The sequence below is a fragment of the Oncorhynchus mykiss genome, chromosome 26 (assembly GCF_013265735.2).
Source record: "Oncorhynchus mykiss isolate Arlee chromosome 26, USDA_OmykA_1.1, whole genome shotgun sequence".
NCBI classification, from domain to species: domain Eukaryota; kingdom Metazoa; phylum Chordata; class Actinopteri; order Salmoniformes; family Salmonidae; genus Oncorhynchus; species Oncorhynchus mykiss.
Window position 1 is genome coordinate 18,153,806 of NC_048590.1, and position 24,946 is coordinate 18,178,751.

At 42.8% G+C, this 24,946-nt stretch overlaps 1 protein-coding gene across 2 annotated transcripts in view; it reads right to left on the reverse strand.

Annotated features, from left to right (window-relative positions):
* LOC110506340 (carbonic anhydrase 7) overlaps positions 1-24,946 on the reverse strand; it is a 42,367-nt gene that overhangs the window by 2,737 nt on the left and 14,684 nt on the right. Inside the window, exon 7 of one of the 2 annotated variants that reach the window (XM_021585893.2) lies at positions 23,203-23,304. In XM_021585893.2, the coding sequence (XP_021441568.2) occupies positions 23,203-23,304 (102 nt within the window). Of the gene's footprint in view, positions 1-21,563; positions 23,305-24,946 lie in introns of those variants that run through there. The other variant, XM_021585894.2, reaches the window with a different exon arrangement.

A 24,946-nucleotide genomic window follows, 5' to 3' on the forward strand; every position in this document is an offset into this window, starting at 1 on the left:
ACTTTACACTCCACAGAGCTGGGCTTTACGGAAGAGTAGCCAGAAAAAAGTAATTGCTCAAAGAAAAAATAAGAAAACACGTTTGGTGTTTGCCAAAAGGCATGTGGGAGACTCCCCAAACATATGGGAGAAGGTACTCTGGTCAAGTGAGACTAAAATTGAGCTTTTTGGCCATCAAGGAGAATGCTATGTCTGGCGCAAACCCAACACCTCTCATCACCCCGAGAACACCATCCCCACAGTGAAGCATGGTGGTGGCAGCATCATGCTCTGGGGATGTATTTCATCGGCAGGGACTGGCAAACTGGTCAGAATTGAAGGAATGATGGATGGTGTTAATTACAGAGAAATTATTGAGGGAAACCTGTTTCAGTCTTCCAGAAATTTGAGACTGGGACAGAGGTTCACCTTCCACCAGAACAATGACCCTAAGCATACTGCTAAAGCAACACTCGAGTTGTTTAAGGGGAAACATGTAAATGTCTTGGAATGGTCTTGTCAAAGTCCAGACCTCAATCCAATTGAGAATCTGTGGTATGATTTAAAGACTGCTGTACACCAGCGGAACCCATCCAACTTGAAGGAGCTGGAGCAGTTTTGCCTTGAAGAATGGGCAGAAATCCCAGTGGCTAGATGTGCCAAGCTTATAGAGACATACCCCAAGAGACTAAAGGTGTATCTACAAAGTATTGACTTTGGGGGGGGGTGAATAGTTATGCACGCTCAAGTTTTCAGTTTTTTGTCTTATTTCTTGTTTGTTTCACAATAAAACATATTTTGCATCTTCAAAGTGGTAGGCATGTTGTGTAAATCAAGTGATACAAACCCCCCGAAAATCTATTTTAATTCCAGGTGGTAAGGCAACAAAATAGTAAAAATGCCAAGGGGGTGAATACTTACGCAAGCCACTGTAAATCTACTGAAAAGAGAAGCCTACTGTTCATTCACAATGCTTTTTAGGAGGCTTAACCACATCGAGGTTGATATATTGTTAAAGCAATCCCAGGTTTAATACCCTGAACATACCTTTACTTTTACGGTTTTCTAATAAAACTGTATAAAATAACAGAAATAGCTTCTTAGTAAAGCAATTTCTCAAGCAAGCATTTTGCTAGGGCTGTCTGGGAGTGGTCTGAGTGGGGAGGGGAAAACTGAAAACTAGCTATTATTGGCAGAGAAGTTTGGAATTTTCTTTCTTATTGGTCTTTTATCTAATTCACCGCCTGGTGATGTCAGCAGGCAGAACAAAGCTCCATCCCATCAAAACAGGCTGAAATTTCAGGGGGTCTTTTTAAACAGCTCTAGAAACCTCTAAAATGGCATTATCAGAATTTTCACAATTTCACAGTATTTTTCCAACCTCATAGTGTTGAAATGTATATAAAATACAGGAAATCACGTTTTTGACTGCACCGCCAGGCCTTTTATCATTCCATCCCTTGTGGATCTATAATAACCACCTCAAAATGGTTGCACATGTAATAGGACAGCCATGATTATCCAGAGAGCAGTCTTAATCACATTTAGCAATGTGCCTCCAATTTACAGGATGATGACAATAGCTTAAGTGACCTTGATTGACCTGACAAGCGTGCTGGGCTATATATACACCCAGGGGATGCCATAAATAGCCCAATGCTCAAGGTCCTCTGAATGACGCCCAGCGGCAAACCAACACAATTTTATTTAAAAAATGATGTTTAGAACCAAGTTGATGCATTCTGGTTTTCTAATGGTACATTTACCCTTGGAGGAATTGGCCCTAGCTCCATTGGCGGCCCTATAAACAAAGACCAGCAGCCACATCATACCGTTTCATTCATCTGGTTTATGTGAACGCTGAGATTATAGCTATTCATGTATACATCTGTGTGCAGGTTAGCAGATGGGTTAGCGATGTCATCTCCCATGCAGGGTTAAATGGGCTGTGGTGTATCAAAGCAGAAAGGAGCTCTCATCCACAGACGCTCCGCTCAGCCGTGTTCCACAAGCGTGCTAGGCTGTACTAGGAAGAACGCAATAATAATAACAACAACAGGAAGCATTAGGACATGTAAAAATAACATTTAAATTCAGTATACTATATATATAGAAAGGGCAGGCAAGTTGCTCCTTCCTCCATGTCGTCTTCTGATAGTAGCCAACAGTACATGTGCATGGAATTATACACAAGGGAATTACATTGGAACTAATACACACGTGACCCAGCTAAAAACAGCATAGGCTTACGTACTTCGGAAGCAGAATAACCGCAAAGGCCCAGTAGAAAAGGCCCAACGAGCCTGCTTTTTGACATAGGGTCAAGCATTAGTATGGCTGTGAGGGACTGTTGCTCTATATTTAGCCTCTCTGGGCCCATATTCTGTGTCTCTGTGGACCAGAGTAGTTCATCTGGCTATGGGGCAGGGACACGTATGAAGGAGACATTTTTGACCCTGTCCCCGCCAACTGGCTCAAGGAAAACGAGAGTTAATGTACCACATATGGATGCTCTGTGACTTTGCTTGCGTTCCGTACTGTTTCCATTGCTGGGTCACTTAACATTGTTGTGTGTTTTCTCCTCTGAAAAAGCATATTTTGAATTCTCTCTGTGAGCAATTTGACTTGATCATGATCATGTGCTCATCTGTAATGGGGGTTATCTGTATATCAGCAGCATGTAGGGAAGTTCAGTGCTTGACTCGGGCAGGAGCTCACCAGAGGTGGAGTACCGGTCCCTCATAATGTTCTACTGCTTGAGCTCCTATTCCTCTTATAGAATATTAGCTCAAAGTATTGTGGAGCTCTTGCACCTAAATATAAACACTATCGTAGCCCAAAATGAGTCCCGGGAACCTATTTCACACCAAGTCAAGCACGGGGAAAGTTTGACATCACAGTAACCATTTTAGAACCTAGCAGGAGTTCCTGAGACAGTTTAAAAGCGGCCATACTGAATGTTTCGTTAGGGAATCCCTGGGGTACCTCTGCTGGGCTTGACCGTGAGTAGGGGACCCACTTCTACTGTCTATCTGCAGCTGGTAAGGGCAGGAAGTGAATGACCTTAAATTGATGCCATGCCAGCCTTGGCAGCAGTGTGAAAATTAGCTGCTCTCACTGCTGCCAGTTCTGACAAAACTCTGGGCAGATAGAAAGTTACACACTTGGAAGGAATTTACCATCACCTCCAACGCCTATTTATAAACCCACTTAATATCTCAGAAGGAGAGGGCCGTTTCACTGCCTTGATTAATTTAATAGGGCTTTGGCCACTTAGTCCCTCTCAACCTACCTCCATTGCACCGGCCTGTTTACAACGGGCAAGATTACAGAAGTCGACTGAAGGTTAGAAGACAGAAAATTGGAAAAGCCTTCCTCTCTCTACCAGGAAACCTGTCATTTCCCTGATCTGAAGTATATTTAATCATATCGAGCATTACTATCTCCTGTGGGTTTGGGAAAGGGACAAGCATGAAATCCAATTTTGGGGTTGTGATTTGGGTCTGCTCTGCGACACACAGAATAGGTCTGCCGAAAATGACTTCTCTCCTTAAATGTGTCTGCGTCTGTCTACATTACCCTCGTCGGAAATTCAAATGCAGAGTCTCATTTGAATCAAGTTTAAATCAAGAAACAGGGTGTCTGAATTGAGCATTTTGATTACAACATGATTGGATTCACTGACAAAACACATAGGTAGGATTTATTTTATTTTATTCCTATTAGTGTCCTACCTATGAAAAGCCCTGGCTATTCAAGCTCTTTCCAGATTAACTTGTAAGCAGACTCAGTGACAGGAAACATTGAAAAAGTGACTGAGGCATTGGGATTGCATGACAATGAACCCCATGCTCCAGCTGGCTGCCTCTGCTCTGTGGTAGCCTAACTGTGCTACATGGAACTATGTATATCCAACTGTCCCCAGCTGCTCCTCGTGACGTCATAGCCTTCCCAGAAACAGAAAGGCATGGTTTGGCTCCAATAAGGTCCCATTTAGTGACAGAAACGGATCCTGCCGAAGGGGGCTGGCACAGACGTGGGAGGGGTTTATTTCAGAAACGGTGTCGCTCCACTGGCTACGCTGAGTGGCTTTAAATCCCGTGTTTACTATAGCCATCACGTCCTAGAACTACAGGAGAGCATTCTCAGCACTCGTGTCCTGCCCTCACACATCAATAGAAAATAGTAGCCTAAAACCATTGATATCACCACTTCTGAAGAAAACAACAGGCTAAATAACATGTATACTGCAAGAACGTGTACACTACAAATGATGAATTTGTATTTCATAATGATTTTACAGTCGTTTCCACGGTACATGTTCACGTAACATCACATGTGGCATTTGCATTGTGCTCCAGCAGGGCAAGGTCATCACTTCATCAAAGCACAGAGGTGTGTAAAGTAGGCAGCTAAATAAAAGGCACTCTCCAGTCTCCAGACCCACTTCAGGCATTGTTTGCCAAGCAACAGAGTATGAGCAGAAAGTCCTTTGAAAAGAGAGAAGTACATTACTGCCTGTTAGACTGCTGAACAACACTTAGGAACAGCTTGTTCCGAGCTTTATGTCTGAGTTCATCTGATTTCGTGTCACTCTTTTTGTGTGAAAAATAACCCTTTTGGATGTTTGATACTGTAAGTAGAAGAAAAAGAAACGCACACCTATTAAGACGAGGTGCTGGCTAGCGGAATAGAAACTTGAAAATAAAAGAGAGCCGCACACTCTAGGAGCTCAAATGCAAACATGTAATTACCAACGTTTCGACAGCCAGGCTGTCTTCATCAGGGTATAATCACAAACACTGCGGGATGACTCGTTTATATAGTGTCAAAAGACACAGGTGTCTGTAATCATGGCCAAGAGTTGCCTAATATCATTGGTTAATAATCAAATATTAAAAATGTCATACAAAGAACAGCATACAAACAACAAATGGATAGCATACGATCATAGATTAATTTGACTACACAAGTTTACAAACAATTACAATGGCAAAGTCACAATAATCACAAGAATGGCTTCAGATCAAAGTCTACGTTGAGACCGAAGGGCGCAAGGGTCTTTAAATTAAAGATCCAGGCAGCCTCTCGTTTTAACAATAAATTATCAAGGTCACCCCCTCTCCTAGGGAGGGTGACATGTTCGATGCCAATATAACTTAGAGACGAAATCGAGTGGCCTGCCTCCAAGAAGTGGGCCGCAACTGGATAAGTAAAGTTTTTACACCTAATGGTGCTACGATGCTCTGAGATACGTACTTTTAATTCGCACTTTGTTTTACCTACATCATTTTTACCACAAGTTATAAGATAAATAACTGCCTTAGTGGAACACGTGTAAGTAAGCAGCAGGTTGGACCAGGTCTGTGCGTCACTCATGCTATCTGCTGGATGGCGAGATGTGGATGGTGCTCTTAATTCATTTGGACCTTGAAGCCTTGTGACGTAGTACACAATCATTCACAGAGGCACCGGCGTTTAAACTCACGTAGCAGCTAATGGGCTCTGCATCTTCCCTATCAAAGTAGTGTTGCAGGCGTGGGCTTTGGAATAGACCTTTGTGTGATTGCATTAAGGCAGTCAGTATTGGCTGCCCTGTAAGAATGCTACCGCTTGGCTTTGCTAATACATGAAAAGCCAACTGACATTTACTCCTGAGGTGCTGACCTGTTGCACCCTCGACAACTACTGTGATTATTATTATTTGACCATGCTGGTCATTTACAGTGCCTTGCGAAAGTATTCGGCCCCCTTGAACTTTGCGACCTTTTGCCACATTTCAGACTTCAAACATAAAGATATAAAACTGTATTTTTTTGTGAAGAATCAACAACAAGTGGGACACAATCATGAAGTGGAACGACATTTATTGGATATTTCAAACTTTTTTAACAAATCAAAAACTGAAAAATTGGGCGTGCAAAATTATTCAGCCCCCTTAAGTTAATGCTTTGTAGCGCCACCTTTTGCTGCGATTACAGCTGTATGTCGCTTGGGGTATGTCTCTATCAGTTTTGCACATCGAGAGACTGAATTTTTTCCCCATTCCTCCTTGCAAAACAGCTCGAGCTCAGTGAGGTTGGATGGAGAGCATTTGTGAACAGCAGTTTTCAGTTCTTTCCACAGATTCTCGATTGGATTCAGGTCTGGACTTTGACTTGGCCATTCTAACACCTGGATATGTTTATTTTTGAACCATTCCATTGTAGATTTTGCTTTATGTTTTGGATCATTGTCTTGTTGGAAGACAAATCTCCGTCCCAGTCTCAGGTCTTTTGCAGACTCCATCAGGTTTTCTTCCAGAATGGTCCTGTATTTGGCTCCATCCATCTTCCCATCAATTTTAACCATCTTCCCTGTCCCTGCTGAAGAAAAGCAGGCCCAAACCATGATGCTGCCACCACCATGTTTGACAGTAGGGATGGTGTGTTCAGCTGTGTTGCTTTTACGCTAAACATAACGTTTTGCATTGTTGCCAAAAAGTTCCATTTTGGTTTCATCTGACCAGAGCACCTTCTTCCACATGTTTGGTGTGTCTCACAGGTGGCTTGTGGCAAACTTTAAACAACACTTTTTATGGATATCTTTAAGAAATGGCTTTCTTCTTGCCACTCTTCCATAAAGGCCAGATTTGTGCAATATACGACTGATTGTTGTCCTATGGACAGAGTCTCCCACCTCAGCTGTAGATCTCTGCAGTTCATCCAGAGTGATCATGGGCCTCTTGGCTGCATCTCTGATCAGTCTTTTCCTTGTATGAGCTGAAAGTTTAGAGGGACGGTCAGGTCTTGGTAGATTTGCAGTGGTCTGATACTCCTTCCATTTCAATATTATCGCTTGCACAGTGCTCCTTGGGATGTTTAAAGCTTGGGAAATCTTTTTGTATCCAAATCCGGCTTTAAACTTCTTCACAACAGTATCTCGGACCTGCCTGGTGTGTTCCTTGTTCTTCATGATGCTCTCTGCGCTTTCAACGGACCTCTGAGACTATCACAGTGCAGGTGCATTTATACGGAGACTTGATTACACACAGGTGGATTGTATTTATCATCATTAGTCATTTAGGTCAACATTGGATCATTCAGAGATCCTCACTGAACTTCTGGAGAGAGTTTGCTGCACTGAAAGTAAAGGGGCTGAATAATTTTGCACGCCCAATTTTTCAGTTTTTGATTTGTTACAAAAGGTTTGAAATATCCAATAAATGTCGTTCCACATCATGATTTTGTCCCACTTGTTGTTGATTCTTCACAAAAAAATACAGTTTTATATCTTTATGTTTGAAGCCTGAAATGTGGCAAAAGGTCGCAAAGTTCAAGGGGGCCGAATACTTTCGCAAGGCACTGTATGAACATTTGAACATCTTGGCCATGTTCTGTTATAATCTCTACCCGGCACAGCCAGAAGAGGACTGGCCACCCCTCATAGTATGGTTCCTCTCTAGGTTTCTTCCTAGGTTTTGACATTTCTAGGGAGTTTTTCTTAGCCACCGTGCTTCTACACCTGCATTGCTTGCTGTTTGGGGTTTTAGGCTGGGTTTCTGTACAGCCCTTTGAGATATCAGCTGATGTAAGAAGGGCTATATAAATACATTTGATTTGATTTGAAATAATCTGTATGTAAACAATTGTTGAAAAAATTACTTGGAGTGGTTGAAAAATGAGTTTTAATGACTCCAACCTAAGTGTATGTAAACTTCTGACTTCAACTGTAAAAGGTTGCAGATAATCGTGACCCATAATTACATAGGAGGGATGAAAACATGGAGAGCTTTTTGGTTTGTTGTTTGATTATTGTAACCCTCCTGAAGATTGCCCTATGCCTCAATTGTATGACATGGCAAGCCTTTTTCTCCTCAGTCAACTACTACATAACTCCAAGAAGAGTATCATTCATCATTCTTCTTTGAATGCGTGACATTTTCACTTCACAAAAGAGCGGCGTGATTACATGGCAGGGAGGGAAGAAAGTAGGCCTACCCGTGTGATTCACAGCTAGGTGGAGAGAGAAGAGGAGAGGAGTGGATGACTGTGGAGAGAGGGAAGGTTGTTCAGGGACAATGGTTTCATTAAATCAAATGGCTCACATTAAGATGGGGGACATTGAGAGCCAAGCAGCTTTCTTTGGGAAGCCAGAAAGATGCTTCTGAATAGGTGCTATGAAAAGAATCAGGAGCATGAGAGGACCTCTGCATCGCTGGCTTTTGCCGGCACGTCCAACACACGGGGCGGCAGGGTAGCCTAGTGGTTAGAGCGTTGGACTAGTAACCGGAAGGTTGCAAGTTCAAACCACCGAGCCGACAAGGTACAAATCTGTCGTTCTGCCCCTGAACAGGCAAGTTCCTAGGCCGTTATTGAAAATAAGAATTTGTTCTTAACTGACTTGCCTGGTTAAATAAAGGTAAAATAAAAAATAAACATGCAGTATCTGTATGATTTTTCTCTTATAGTAAGATATTTACGGTCTGTCATTTAGTGATCTCTGCACCCAGAACCATATAGCATGTGCGCTGGTCTGGCCATCTACTCAATGTTGCTGTCTGTCAAGAAAGAATCGTAATTTAGTGAAACAATCCCCAGTAAAACAGAATCTCCATTTTAGATTCCTCTCATCTGCTCCTATAGTAACTGACAGAGGTTTGGACTTCACCAGAAAGGAAAGCAGTCAGTACAATTCATCATAACGAGAGCATGCTGTGGGAACACAACAGATGTGACTGTGCACTATCACTCATAAAATGCTGCACTCTGCATGGCCTGCTGCTGTTCTTTTACAACACTGAACAAAACCTATAATTGTCCCACATTACTCATAATGCTTTTTTTTGTCTCCAATTATGAATAACCATGTTAATTACTCTTTTTTTTTTGTTTTTACATATAATTTCCATGTAAGTGCCTACCATAACCCAAATGACCAATTTGTCACCCGTCATTGATAATTGCCAACAACGAAACAACAAAACACAGCACATAAATTGACTTCAAACACTACAAACACCCTGAACAGTCACTTGCTGCCTACACAACCTGCCTACACCTTCTCTCCTACTCCCACGCATACTCCTTTGCAGTGCACTGTCACACACAGAGTCAGCCTCCACAGTCACTCACATCGCCTCTCAAGGCTTACTGATGGCTCGACTCAACTCAGCCACACCGCAAAAGAGCAAGAGTTGCTCACTTTATCCAACATGGCCGCCCACTCTTCCCAGCACTTCCAGCTCACTCGTTCAGTATGCGATAGTGGAAGAGTAACACCTCGAACTAAGCTGCTCCACAGTCACACTGACATACAGTGGTATCCCACATTATTCGCCCACTGTCTGAGTCTGTGGAGTGTGTAGTGGAGTGCCAACGTGTAAGGTCACCAGCAGAAGCAGCCTTGAGTTGTGTGGGAAGTGATCCTCTGTCTCTGTGTGGGCGATTCCACTAGGAACAAGGCACAGGCAGTCTGTGTGATATTTCATCTCCTACTGCAAGGGAAATGCAAGATAGACCAGGCATAAGGCTTCAAGGTACATGTTTATCAGCACCTTAGTATGCGTGCAATCAACGTATACACTTTAAACAATACCCCTGGCTACATGAATGTGATATTGCTCGATATCATCAGAATGGGAGCTATAGTAGGTCAGTCTGTTTTAAATCAAATCAACGACGCCAACAGAGAAGAGAGCATTTTGATTTTAAATTGGTGAAATTAAAAGATAATCATTACTAGACTGTCTAAAGAATATTAAAAGCAAAGCAGACAGCTAAGAATTCCTTACTCATCTTTTTGTTTTGGGATATGAGCGAGAGACAGAACCTACTATAGTGGCGTCATTTGAAATGACAAATGCAGGTCTTGAACCCACTTTTTTCCATTTACACAAGCCCCCTCTTTAAACTCATCGCTCCCCTCACCCTCTGACCCTCTTTCCAACGGCTCTTTCATTTGAAACACCGAGCTTCATAGTACCTCCCACGGTGAGGGGACTATCAATGGTTCTAATCTGACGGTTCTGTCCCAGTAACAACAGAGGCACAGATAGCTCCATTAAAAGTTGAGCCTGGCAATTGTAAAGGCTGCCGCTGCTCAGAACTCCTGCAAATCTTTCTCCCTCTCCTCTGCTGACATCATGGAGCTACGCCGGTCCTGAAGGAACCTCTCCCTTCACAGAGCCCTGTGGGCCACAGAGCCTGTGCACATCCCAAAAAATATTATAGGCTTTTAAAACAACTGAAGAGCAGACGGACCAATAATGACAACAACAAAATGAAACGGAGACAAAACAACGCTGAAGGCTACACAAAATAAAACTATTACAACGAGCGAGATTTCACCTAGAGTAGCCAATGTCGGGTTACATGTCCACAAAGCTGCTTTGCTTTAATTGTTCTCCTTTACCAGAGAAGTCACATTTGAGATCTCCATCTCTTTTTCAAGTGAGCCCCCGGCCAAGAGAGCAGCCTACATGTATTTACACAATAGATACAACAACACATAAAAGGTAACAATTAAATGGAAGTTAAAACAGTGCAAAGTGCATAGAAGAGATTAAAAGAGCAGGTTTAAAAACACGTGCAGTCAGTCGTCAGCAGCCCTCCAATCCAGGATTTAAAAATCATCAATCAGAAGGAAATGATCTCATTTTTAAGTCCTTCTGCAATGTGTTCCAAGATGATGGGGCAGCAAAGCCAAAAGCACTCTTAAAGCCTGTCATATGGATCCCAGTCGGAAACATTTTGCGCATATACACTGGATTAGGATGACATTTTGTGACGTTTTTGTTTGTTTTGGTGTTCGGCAGGTTTTTTTCCCCCCGGCTGTTCACCCACACAAAGCATTTTTTTTTAGGCAAATCGAAGTTCAGTAGCCGAAGTCTACGCCCCCATTGTCGGTGATTGGCCAACAGTACTACTCCAAGTAGGAGTGGGAACTATGGATGGGATTCTTCAATTAATTGTTTGTTGTCATTCACCGAGAGACAACTAGTTTGCATGCCCATTTTGTTTCACTCAAGAAATACTGCAAACATTTTAGATATGTGTAAAATTACGTGACTAAGACCTCCTTTGCTAAAATGTCAAAATGAATGACAGATTTATAGATTGATTTTAGATTAATTATGACTATTTTGAGGATGTGTTACTGGGTATGTTGTTGCTTCAGCGTCTCAGAAGGGACAAACAGAGTAGTTTTTCAATGAAAGGTCTTTTAAGGGAGTATGCGAGGCACAGGCGTTCGCTTCGCCTAGCAGAGCAAACCGAACCTAGAATGCGGGTGCCATTATAGTCCTGTGATCTCAGACAGTATTGTCCATGACTCTTTAGGGTGAGTAAAGTCCTTAAATATATTGGCAGACGCCCTAAAATGGCCTAATAGACAAACATTGTTGTAACATGCATATAACCCTATTCCATTTCTTGTTAACTGATCTGCAATGCTATATAGGCCGTAATGTGGACGTGATATAACACACTACCCAGGGTGCTGCTGGTGTCTGATCATCAAGTTTAAACACTACTACACGAACTACATCAAGCACTTTCAGTGTGTCGGCTGGGCCCTGTGGATCTCTCAGGATTAACCAATCATCCACTCCCGTACTGGGTTCCATTCAGGAATTCCAACACCTGGCCTCCTGTCATCCTGGCTGCGGTGGGGCTTAGCCTCTACAACCTCAGGTCAGCTGACCTCTCCCTTTGTTGCCATGGCTACGAAGCACCAACGCAACATATCAAATCGACTCTATGGCGTTAATTAACACAGTTGTCACGTCCAGAGTCTCCACTTTCTCCACTTAGTGATGGTGGATATTGTCTCTCACATTAGTACAGCCACTGAATTGCTATTCCAAAACGAGCCTGCTGCTGTCGCCTTATCAAGTATGTGTCCTGGAAACTTGAAGAGGGACTTTACATCCCCGTCCTCAGGTAAACAGGCCTGTCAAGGCTCCTGGGTGAGTGTTAGGCAGTCATTGGTGCCAGTCCTCAGTGCACTCCGCAAGGCCAGCCAAAGGCTTCAGTCGTTTCACTCACTGAGCACAAAGCACTCAGAGGGGAAGTTCAGGGCTTTATTTTGTTTGACCTTGTTTTGACTGTAATGGAGTCATGGCAATCCTTTCTTCGGGACATTGCTTCTCCATAAAGGCATAGTCCAGTCAAATACGTGATTTACCTGTGTTTTTTATATATATTTCCACACTATGAGGTTGGAATAATATTGTGAAATTAAAGATAATGCTCTTTTAGTGTAAGATCTATTTGAAAAGACTGCCTGGAATTTCAATCTGTTTTGATTAGATGGAGTTTTGACCTACCGGACAGTAAATTCATTAGCTGACTAATAACAAAGAGAGTTCCAAATCTCTCTGCCAATAACAGCTAGTTTTTCTTTTCCCCCTCCCCACTCAGACCACACAGACAGTCCTAGCTAAATTCTTGATTGAGGAATTACTCTTGCTAAAAAGCTATTTTTATTTATTTATGACCATTTTGATTGAAAACAATCACAGTAAGGTACTTAATTGTTACCCAGAAATGATTTGATATTGTGAAAAAAAACAGCTGCATTGGGCCGTTCACATTAATTTAGCATATTTAGAGTAATAGATATCAGACAACGGATACACAAAGTTGCATAGTCATGGTAAATCACCTATGGAGGGATTTTATAGCCTTTATTTAAAATATACTGAACAAAAATATAAAACGCAACATGCAACAATTCCAACAACTTTACTGAGTTACAATTCATGAGGAAATCAGTCAATTGAAATTAATGAATTAGGATCTAATCTATGGATTTCACATGACTGGGCAGGGACGCAGAAATACCCCTCAGTTTCATCAGCTGTCCAGGTGGCTGGTTTTAGACGATCTCGCAGGTGAAGAAGCCGGATGTGGAGGTTCTGGGCTGGCGTGGATACATGTGGTCTGCGGTTGTGAGGCCGGTTGGACTTACTGACAAATTCTCAAAAACGACATTGGAGGCGGCTTATGGTAGAGAAATTAACATGAAATTATCTGGCAACAGCTCTGGTGGCCATTCCTGCAGTCAGCATGCCAATTGCATGCTCCCTCAAAACTTGAGACATCTGTGACATTGTGTTGTGTGACAAAACCGCACATTTTAGAGGGGCCTTTTGTCCCCAGCATAAGGTGCACCTGTGTAATGCTCATGCTGTTTAAAAAGCTTTTTGATATGCCGCCCCTGTCAGGTGGATGGAGTATATTGGCAAAGGAGAAATGCTCACTAAACAGGGATATAAATAAATGTATGCACTACATGAGAAAAATACACTTTTTGTGTGCATGGAAAACTTCTGGAATCTTTCATTTCTGCTCATGAAACATGTTGCGTTCATATTTTTGTTCAGTATAGTATACATGATAACCATAACACTGTCAAACATGTTTTTACGACAGAGGAGGTGCTTATCTCTCATCAATAAAGTACCCTAAAAAAGGCACGTCGGTGAAAAGAAGTTGAGAACAAGAATATTGCTAGTGTAATAATGATGAGAGCTATAGCTGCAGGCAGTATTGCTGTAAGGCAGTCCGGCTGGCCTGTTTTCAATAGACGGTGCTTTCAGCAACGAGGGCTTACCGACATGTGACCTATTGAACAGTGACTGGAAAGCTTGCAAGTGGTGCTGTCAACAGCAGGACATAAATAAAGCTAAAGATAAGGCAATGTGGCTGCTGGTCAGCTAATGCTTTTTATAGACAAACTTTGATTTATAAAAGGTGATGGGGACTATTTTAGAACCTGGATCTTGGAAAATTTAGAATGATCTCTGGGTGCATGATTGACCCCACCTAAGCGTGGTGGGTTCAGGAGACAGCAGGTGTGGCGAGTGACGAGCCAACCTTAACCATGTTGGTTGGAGTCCATGCAGTAGGAGATATTGTTGCTTCTCCATTTGATGACTTTCTTTGAACCCAGAGGCAGGCCACATTGTCTGATGGTCACATACAGTTGAAGTCGGATGTTTACATACACCTTAGCCAAATACATTTAAACTCAGTTTTTCATTCCTGATGTTTAATCCTAGTAAGAATTCCCTGTCTTAGGTCAGTTAGGATCACCACTTTGTTTTAAGAATGTGAAATGTCAGAATAATAGTAGAGAGAACGATTTATTTCAGCTTTTATTTCTTTCATCACATTCCCAGTGGGTCAGAAGTTTACATACACTCAATTAGTATTTGGTAGCATTGCCTTTAAATTGTTTAACTTGGGCCAAATGTTTCGCATAGCCTTTCATAAGCTTCCCACAAGAAGTTGGGTGAATTTTTGCCCATTCCTCCTGACAGAGCTGGTGTAACTGAGTCAGGTGTGTAGGCCTCCTTGTTCGCACACGTTTTTTCAGTTCTGCCCACAAATTTTCTATAGGATTGAGGTCAGGGCTTTGTGATGGCCACTCCAATACCTTGACTTTGTTGTCCTTAAGCCATTTTGCCACAACTTGGAAGTATGCTTGGGGTCATTGTCCATTTGGAAGACCCATTTTCAACCAAGCTTTAACTTCCTGACTGATGTCTTGAAATGTTGCTTCAGTATATCCACATAATTTTACTTCCTCATGATGCCATCTATTTTGTGAAGTGCACCAGTCCCTCCTGCAGGAAAGCACCCCCACAACATGATGCTGCCACCCCGTGCATCAAGGTTAGGATGGTGTTCTTCGGCTTGCAAGCCTCATCTTTTTTCCTCCAAACATAACAATGGTTCTTATGGCCAGACAGTTCTATTTTTGTTTCATCAGACCAGAGGACATTTCTCAAAAAAGTACGATCTTTATCCCCATGTGCAGTTGCAAACCATAGCCTGGCTGTTTTATGGCGGTTTTGGAGCAGTGGCTTCCTCCTTGCTGAGCGGCCATTCGGGTTATGTGGATATAGAACTCGTTTTACTGTAGATATAGATCCGTTTGTATCTGTTTCCTCCAGCATCTTCACAAGGGACTTTGCACCACAGTACGTTCATCTCTAGGAGACATAATGCGTCTCCTTCCTGAGCAGTGTGACGGCTGCGTGGTCCCATGGTGTTTATACTTGCGTACTATTGTTTGTACAGATGAACGTGGTACCTTCAGACGTTTGGAAATTGCTCCCGAGGATGAACCAGACTTGTGGAGGTCTACAATATTATTTTCTGATGTGGCTGATTTATTTTGATTTTCCCATGATGTCAAGCAAAGAGGCACTGAGTTTGAAGGTAGGCATCCACAGGTACACCTCCAATTGACTCAAATGATAACAATTAACCCATCAGAAGCTTCTAAAGTCATGACATAATTTTCTGGAATTTTCCAAGCTGTTTAAAAGGCACAGTCAACTTAGTGTATGTAAACTTCTGATGCACTGGAATTGTGATACAGTGAATTATAAGTGAAATAATCTGTCTGCAAACAATTGTTGGAAAAATTACTTGTGTCATGCACAAAGTAGATGTTCTAACTGACTTGCCAAAACTATAGTTTGTTTAACAAGAAATTTGTGGAGTGGTTGAAAAACAAGTTTTAATGACTCCAACCTATATATTAGACTTCAACTGTATTAGAGAGGAGGTGACTAGGTTCATGTGGAGTGAAGGAGTGACAGGTTTACTAATTGAAACTCTCAATCTGCGGTAATATTTCAGGCTAATTGCTGAGTTATGCAATCCTGTTGTCTGGTGTTATTGCTAGGGTCATGGATCAACATATTGGCATGTTCAAGAGGGATCCTTTGTCATACTGTAGAACAAAGACCAAGGACAAGCATTTCTGTCCAGACTGGAGTCTGGTCGAGTGGGTAACACTCCTGCCTCTGGAACCTGTTCAATCCCTGCATGAGCCCTATGGTTTTCTTTGCCCTCTACTCTGTCTCTCACTTCTACTCCTATAATGTCATAAAAATGTGTAAGGAGTTCGGAATTCTGTTCTCATAAAAATAAAAAGAGGCAGCTCTGTGGTGGTCACTAGCTGGCATATTCATATAATCTGATTTTAAACTGGACCCTAACCTTAACCTCACATCTAACCCTAATTAATGCCTACCCCTAACCTTAAATTGTACTGAACATAATTATAAAACGCAAAATAAGTCGCCTCCAATGTCGTTTTAGAGAATTTGGCAGTACGTCCAACCGGCCTCACAACCGCAGACCACGTGTATGGTGGGCGTTGTGTGGGCGAGCGGTTTGCTGATGTCAACGTTGTGAACAGAGTGCCCCGTGGTGGCGGTGGGGTTATGGCATGGGTAGCCATAATGCACAGAGATAACGTGACGATATCCTAAGGACCATTGTTGTGCCATTCATCCGCCACCATCACCTCATGTTTCAGCATGATATTGCATGGCCCCGTGTCGCAAGGATCTGTACACAATTCCTGGAAGTTGAAAATGTCCCAGTTCTTCCATGGCCTGCATATTCACCAGACATGTCATCTGTTGAGCACGTGTGGGATGCTCTGGATCGACGTGTACGACAGCGTGTTCCAGTTTCCGCCAATATCCAGAAACGTCGCACAGCCATTGAATAGGAGTGGGACAACATTCCACAGGTCACAATCAACAGCCTGATCAACTCTATGTGAAGGAGATGTGCTGCTCGGCCTGAGTTAAATGGTGGTCACACCAGATACTGATTGGGTTTCTGATCCACACCAGATACTGATTGGGTTTCTGATCCACACCAGATACTGATTGGGTTTCTGATCCACACCAGATACTGATTGGGTTTCTGATCCACACCAGATACTGATTGGGTTTCTGATCCACACCAGATACTGATTGGGTTTCTGATCCACACCAGATACTGATTGGGTTTCTGATCCACACCAGATACTGATTGGGTTTCTGATCCACACCAGATACTGATTGGGTTTCTGATCCAAGCCCCTACCTTTTTAAAAAGGTATCTGTATTCCCAGTCATGTGAAATCCATAGATTAGGGCCTAATGAATATTTCAATTGACTGATTTCCTTATATGTAGTTGCATATTGCATTTATATTTTAGTTCATTATATGAACTAAAATTGCTCAGTTCTGCATCCAGGACAAGACTCGTGACAAACGTCAGTTTAACATTTCTCTGGATGGTATTCACGTTGGGGGTGGGGCATGGAAAAAAGGCAGTTTCTGTACATCTCTCAGGGCTCTTGGTTATTCTCTCTGGGAAGGAGAGGGGAAAGACCATTTCCAGCATCAGCCCCGTGAGCATGTCATCTCTCTTAAACTAATCATGTGGAAGGCATCTGGCTAAACATCTCACTCAACCTTGGCACTATTTCACATGTCAGTGCTCCCAGTCAGGACTAGCTCAGCATAGCAAAGAGCAGACGTGGACAATGAGGAGTAGGCTACTCATGTTCTGTTACCAGTACTGTTGTAGCAACACTATGGAAGCAGATCCCCATGCACTGAATCAGTGTGCATTTGAGGTCACTCCGTCTCCCTGTTTCCGGTGGTTCCCTGAAGGGTGTCTGTGTAGTTTCTGCCAGCCTGCATAAGCCGTTTGTGACCTCACACCAGTGGTGTCACATGATGGGTAGGTGAATGAACCATAGAGACCAAGGTAAAGTGCTTGTGCTCCATTTTGCCAATCTATCCATGATGGGACAGGGACACACAGACACAAATGATTGTTGTGTATTAGACCATTTTCCAATTAAGATATTTTTTGGGGGGAGAACAATTGTCCATAAATCGTCCTGTGAGTTCTTTATGTCTGCTGCCAGGGCCGGTTATGACGTTCAGCGTAGGTTGTGTGAAGAGGGTACTCACCATGAGCTTTACACTATTTTGATATGGGACACTGCAGTCAGGTGATCACACTTAGGACGTCCTAGTGGGGATGGAGCTGTGGTGGCTGAGCCACAGGGCTGGCTCAAGGTTATGATATGAGAGACCCTGGAGTCAGTGGAGCTGCACTTCTATAGGAACCCTACACTGAGCACCACACATCGACGCCTACACACCGCTAAATATAGATACCAACACATACTGTAAAACACGTGTATTTTAGGAGGCGTCGATGCAGCGTTCCCAAGTATTTTGGGAGGCAGGCGTAAGATATTTTGGGACGGCATCCTTTCTTTTCTGGCGCGTGACAGCGACAGATCACTTGTTCAGAGGCAAGTGGGGGAGATACAAGACGGGGCTTGTGTTGTGTTGTTTGTCGCCATGGTAACTGCAGCATGTCAACTGATGAAGAAGCGATAAAGCTAGTGCCTATTATTGTCTAAGACAGTCTTCCAGGCCTGACATTGAGTAACAAAACGTGATTTAGAACCCTTTTCCACTTTGCTGATGTCATTTGAGAATGAAATCAGATAAAACAAACAAATGTAGTCTGTGTAGTACTCACTGTAAGGGCTGTATAAATAAAGACATCTGAGATAAGACCGTGCTCTTGTACAAACAAACAAAAATGAAACGACATTAGTCCAATGTGTAGCGAAGGAAAAGTCTTAACTAAACTGCTAAACTACATTACTATGCAATCAAAGTAATTACCAAAGAACTATGTCATGGTGTTACTATATAATTACGGCGGTAGCACACAAGTATACAAGCAACTTAATGTAAAGTGTTGCCTAAATGGTCAATAAAAAGACAACCTGGCCGTGTGCTCAAACACAAAAGGCGCATTGTCCTACAGATAGAAATATGAACCCCAAAAATCTATCTATTAATTAAGGCTGGTCAGATGCTGCCGTGTCAGAGAATCATCAGTAGGAATAACAGACATCCTGATGCCAAAAATAGATCTGACAGGATCTATTTAGGAAGACTAAAATGCAGTTTCAATTACACGGCACATTGATTGCGCTCATCAATGACACGCTTGCTCAGGTATCCTCAGGCTTAAGGAAGCTCATTGGATGCCATCTTTGGCATACGATATGTTAAATATACACTACGCACCCGGTTTCATTCATTATTCAGGTACCTGCAAACAAAATAATTTCCCATAGATGTTACTGCTCAGGTGACAAGTGAGACCAGTTAAGAAACACTGGACAGTATTAAAATTCTTCAAATCAACAAAATGACTGTCCGGCCATTCTTTATGTGAAATGAATCCAATATAGCCTACTTAGACAAAGACACGTCGATTTAGAGAAGTACTACCACTACCAAATAGTTTGACGTTGGTCAAGTAATAACCCCTACAGAAAATACTGTACTAAAGCATGTCAGTTCTAGCAACGGACTACATACTCTCCATAAATGAAATGTATTTATAAAGCCCTTTTTACGTCAGCCGATGTCACAAAGTGCTGTACAGAAACCCAGCATAAAACCCCAAACAGCAAGCAATGCAGATTGTGAGGCCGTTTATTACAGTTTATTTGTGGTCCATTTATTTCAGACAGTTGTCACGGTTTCCAATACTGGGGTATAAGACATGTTCATGATGCAGTGAAACCTGAGGTTAAATATGGTCTCTTAGTATAAAGCTCAACATGGCATCACAGGCTCTTCAAATTGAATCAGTCTCAAAGTCATGTTGGCGCACTCCTGTTGTATGTGATGGTAAATGCTGCCACCTTGTGGGCATCTTTGAAGTTGAATACAGATGTAGTGGTAGGCTGCTGGGTTCCACGGATTGCCCCAATGTTTCAGCATACTAGTGTGGTTGCCCTAAATCTGGGATTCCAGAGATTAGGTTCCCATTGCAGCCTCTACTGGTAACTGGATGTAAGTCGGGAGTGGTGTCACGATGGTCATAACGTAGTAACAGGACAGAGGCACCCTGCACCATGATCATTATCAGTGCACCCCTGTAGTCCACACAGACCATTGCAGATGCCTTTTAAAAAAAGGTACATGGACACTCTTTTCCCCAGGAAATATACATCTATTGTTATCTTGTCGCTGCAACTCCCCAACAGGCTCGGGAGACGAAGGTCGAGTTATGCGTCCTCGGAAAACTGACCCGCCACACCGTGCTTCTTAACACCCACCAGCTTAACCTGGAAGCCAGCCACACCAATGTGTCAGAGGAAACAACGTTCACCTGGACAACAGAGGTCAGCCTGCAGGCGCCTTGCCCGCCACAAGGAGTTACTAGAGCGCAATGAGCCAAGTAAAGGCCTCCCCTAACCTGGACGACACTGGGCCAATTGTGCGCCACCCTATGGGACTCCCGATCACGGCTGGTTGTGATACAGCCCGAGATCGAACCCGGGTCTGTAGGGACACCTCTAGCACTGCAATGCAAGGAGGCCTATGGTGTGTTAAATACGCTGTCCTGCCTTGAGTCTGGTGCATCTGAAGTAGTGGTCCATGGTTGTTGTGCAACGCTGGTTATGGAAATGAAGGTGGCAGCCTGGCTCAAGGCAAACAGTTAAGAGTCCTCTCAGTACATTCATTAGCAGGTGTCTGGGAGAGATGAAATGAGCCTTGGGGTGATTACTAACTGGAGGGCCTGAGTGTTTTGAATATCCCTCACACAGCACAATCACTCAGGAGCAAGCTCTTGGCCAGATGGCTCTACCAGCCTAGAGCTACGCAAGAAATCACAACTGTGTGCTGTGCATCACCGCCTGGTATGGCAACTGCTTAGCATCAGACCATAAGGCGCTACAGAGGGTGGTGCTTACGGCTCAGTGCATGGGGCCAAGCTTCCTGCCATCCAGGACCTATATACTAGGCGGGGTCAGAGGAAAGTCTCCAGTCACCCAAGTCATACAGTTCTCTCTGCTACCGCACGGCAAGCAGTACCGGAGCGCCAAGACAAGAACCAAAAGACTCCGTAACAGCTTCTACCCCCAAGCCATAAGAGACTGCTGAACAATTAATCACATTGACCCCCCCCCCCCCCCAATATTTGTTTTTACACTGCTGCTACTCGCTGTTTATTATCTATGCAGTCACTTTACCCCTAGCTACAGGTACAAATTACCTCGACGAACTTGTACCCCCACACTTTGACTCGGTACCGGTACCTCCTGTATATAGCCTCGTTATTTTGTTAATTTAGTTTATTTGGCAAATATTTTAAGTATTTATTGAACTGCACTGTTGGTTAAGGGCTTGTAAGTAAGCATTTCCCCTGTAACCTGTTGTATTCGGCACATGTGACTAATAAAGTTTGATTTGATATATCAGTGAGCAAGCACGTCAATCGCTGACCGGTGTCTGTTCTCTCACCCCTGGGCTGAGGAGCGCACCGATTACATTTACTTATCCGCACAGCTTCTGATTAGTGAGACCGAGTTTAAGCATGGAGAGTCTTGAGAAGCTTCATCTTTGAACACGTTCACATACATTTGTACCCAGTTCAAGGTTCATTCCATACTGAAATGCCTCATAAAATCAATGGCTGTCAAGAAAATCAGTGATCATGTGTACTGTTACGTTTACTGATTTCAGTGGACTGACTGACATGTTTCCGCGGCGTAATGAACGGACAGCAAAAACCCATACGTGTTGGTGTTTAAAAGTTATCCACTGTAATGCATTTTGAACTTGCTCGGAGCTCATTGGGAACTTTCTCAGAACGCTTACTTCTCAGCTCTCTGTTAGACCACATGGTGGCAGCAGTGACAACTAATTATGGGACCCACACTTTAACTAGTCATAAACAATACATACTGTTTAAGTTAATCTGTATACTCCACACACACACGCGCCTTTTAATGGTAACAAAAAGTTTGATACATTCTTTCAACACATCTTTTGTTTCTGAAACAAAACAACAGTACTGAATCAATCTAATATTTTTAAGAGCTAGAATTCACACACACAAAAAAAACGAGTCAATTAAATAGTTACCAGTTCACGCAAAATGATTCACATAGTAAATATTTCATAAATAACGCTTCTCATATTGTATAATATCAATTGTTGGAAATAGATAACTCAAGTGCCAGTACCAAGCCTTAATTCCCATGGGTAGGACAAGGCAGAGCGTGTCCGCCTACCAGTTAGTCCATATTGGTAAAGTCCACCTCTTATCTATTGAACAGCATTTACGTAAAACAACCATAACGCAAAACACACCAAGAGGACAGAGGAGCAATTTATCTTACAGCTGCCTGGGGCTCTATTAATTATTATGACCCTCACTTTCTGAGACCCTCCATTTTCGCAAAAGAATTGGAGCATCACCCTGCTTGGAACAACACATCGTACAGTAGTGTAGGAACGGACTGTGGGGAGGAGGGCTGTTCTGTGGCACAGGAGAAATGAGCAGCACAAAGACATGGACATAAACCCATTACAGAAGTGTCTCATTGACATACAGTAAATTCTGTATGTGTACGCCCTCTCTTTCATTTCTCGAAAGTGGAACTGTTTTAACCCAACATGAGCTCAATCCTCTATTCAGTGTATACTTGGCATCTTTAAAGCTGATGTACAGCTGAGAGAGTGCCCTAGTGCCATTCCCTCAATCACTGGGCTGCCAGGGCACGGGGAAAGTACGGTGTAAACTCTTCCATTTACAGTTGAGCAATTGAGATTTGGCAGCCGCTCGCTACTCCAATTCCGCCCACAGTTGTGAGGGTTGGGTTAAAGGATCCACGGCAACTAGGATGAGGTGGATCCAGTTAAAATAGCCAAGCTAAATATGGATCAACATAGGTTACCACCAGGATTCAGACATCATGTTAGAGCACTGGCGCCATCTTCCAATGGTGTGGCTAAACCCCTGGGAAGAAGACATAGCACCTTGCATAGAAACACTAGCAGCCTCAACAACAACAATCAACTGGATGGACAGAAAATGTTGTGTGTGTGTGGAGGGGGGCTGTTAAACGCTTTTCACTACACCCATTTGAGGTCACGTTGTACATCTTCAAACAAAATTCAAATCAGATCAATTATTCGCTACAGAGTTAGATACATTACGCTGTTCGGTCAAGGAAATGCCTGAATGGCTTTGTGAGTAATATCTTTCACTTCATACAAAATGTTACAGATGACTACTATGTTTAAAAATATAGAGCTGTGCAGAGGGCACATAGTAGACATAATGACTGATTCAAACGTTGATATCTGCTTCTGGCATTCAATTAAAGTGTGGTTGAAAACAATTGACCAGTAGAGGGAGATGTGATGTTTCACACCCCTGGTTCTATGTTCATCAGCAGTAGTAAAAAAAAACTCAGAACAGGATATTCAAAGTTGAGAATAAACGCTACTCAGACATTCACTCTGGCATATAATAGACCACATGTGGTCTATGCCACCTGGAGGTTATTTGCAGTCACGTTAGTCAAAGGATGCTAGCACCTTCCTGCCTTTCAGGGGTTGAGGGGGTCGGAAGTTGTTCTCCATGCATTTCCTGCTCGCTTCCTCTTCTCCGCTGAAGAGCAGCATCCTGAACTTTCCCATCTGTGGAGAGATGTTTGGAGACAGAAATAAACACCTTATATCCCCTGGCTGCAGTGTCTGAGGGAGGAAAAACATAATAAGAAGGGCTTTTCCCTGCTGAGTATCCCCAAAGAATTTCACAATTAAAAAAGGCCAAAACGTTTCCATCCATCATGTTAATCAGCTCCCAGGGATCAAAGGATTGTGCCCCTGGAGTCCTACACTAAGGGCGAGGGAGCAGGCCCGTGCTCCCAGGCCCAGTCAGCCAGGCCAGGAACAGAGGTATGCAGACCACATGCCCGATGGACCAAAGCTGACTTTAATTACTTTTCCCAGTGCCATTGCAAAAAAGCTGAGAACACAAAACAGGGTCAGCCCAGGAGGGGACCTGGAAGGCATGCAGTCACCTCCCTGGTAAACAGCCTGTTATGATGGCAGTGGCGTAAAGTATTAAGTAGTACTTTAAAGTATTTTTTACTTAGGTTTTTTTTTTGGGGGGTATCTGTACTTTAGTATTTATATTTTTTTACATTTTCTTTGACACCCAGAAGCACAAATGCACACACTTATCAACAGAACATCCCTGGTCATCCATACTGCCTCTGATCTGGCGGACTCACTAAACATGCATGCTTCGCTTGCAAATTATGTCAATGTTGCAGTGTGCCCCTGGCTTTCCTTACATTTAAAAAAACAATGCCACCTGGTTTGCTTAATAAGGAATTTGAAATGATTTATACTTCAGTATATTTTAGCAATTCGATTTACTTTTGATACTTAAGTATATTTAAAACCAAATACTTTTAGACTTCCACTCAAGTAGTATTTTACTGGGTGACTTTTACTTGAATAATTTTCTATTAAGGTATCTTTACTTTTACTCAAGTATAACGGTTGGGTACTTTTTCAACCAATGTATAATTAGAACAACTACAGTGCCTTGCGAAAGTATTCGGCCCCCTTGAACTTTGCGACATTTTGCCACATTTCAGGCTTCAAACATAAAGATATAAAACTGTATTTTTTTGTGAAGAATCAACAACAAGTTGGACACAATCATGAAGTGGAACGACATTTATTGGATATTTCAAACTTTTTTAACAAATCAAAACCTGAAAAATTGGGCGTGCAAAATTATTCAGCCCCGTTAAGTTAATACTTTGTAGCGCCACCTTTTGCTGCGATTACAGCTGTAAGTCGCTTGGGGTATGTCTCTATCAGTTTTGCACATCGAGAGACTGAATTTTTTTCCCATTCCTCCTTGCAAAACAGCTCGAGCTCAGTGAGGTTGGATGGAGAGCATTTGTGAACAGCAGTTTTCAGTTCTTTCCACAGATTCTCGATTGGATTCAGGTCTGGACTTTGACTTGGCCATGCTGCCACCACCATGTTTGACAGTAGGGATGGTGTGTTCAGCTGTGTTGCTTTTACGCCAAACATAACGTTTTGCATTGTTGCCAAAAAGTTCAATTTTGGTTTCATCTGACCAGAGCACCTTCTTCCACATGTTTGGTGTGTCTCCCAGGTGGCTTGTGGCAAACTTTAAACAACACTTTTTATGGATATCTTTAAGAAATGTCTTTCTTCTTGCCACTCTTCCATAAAGGCCAGATTTGTGCAATATACGACTGATTGTTGTCCTATGGACAGAGTCTCCCACCTC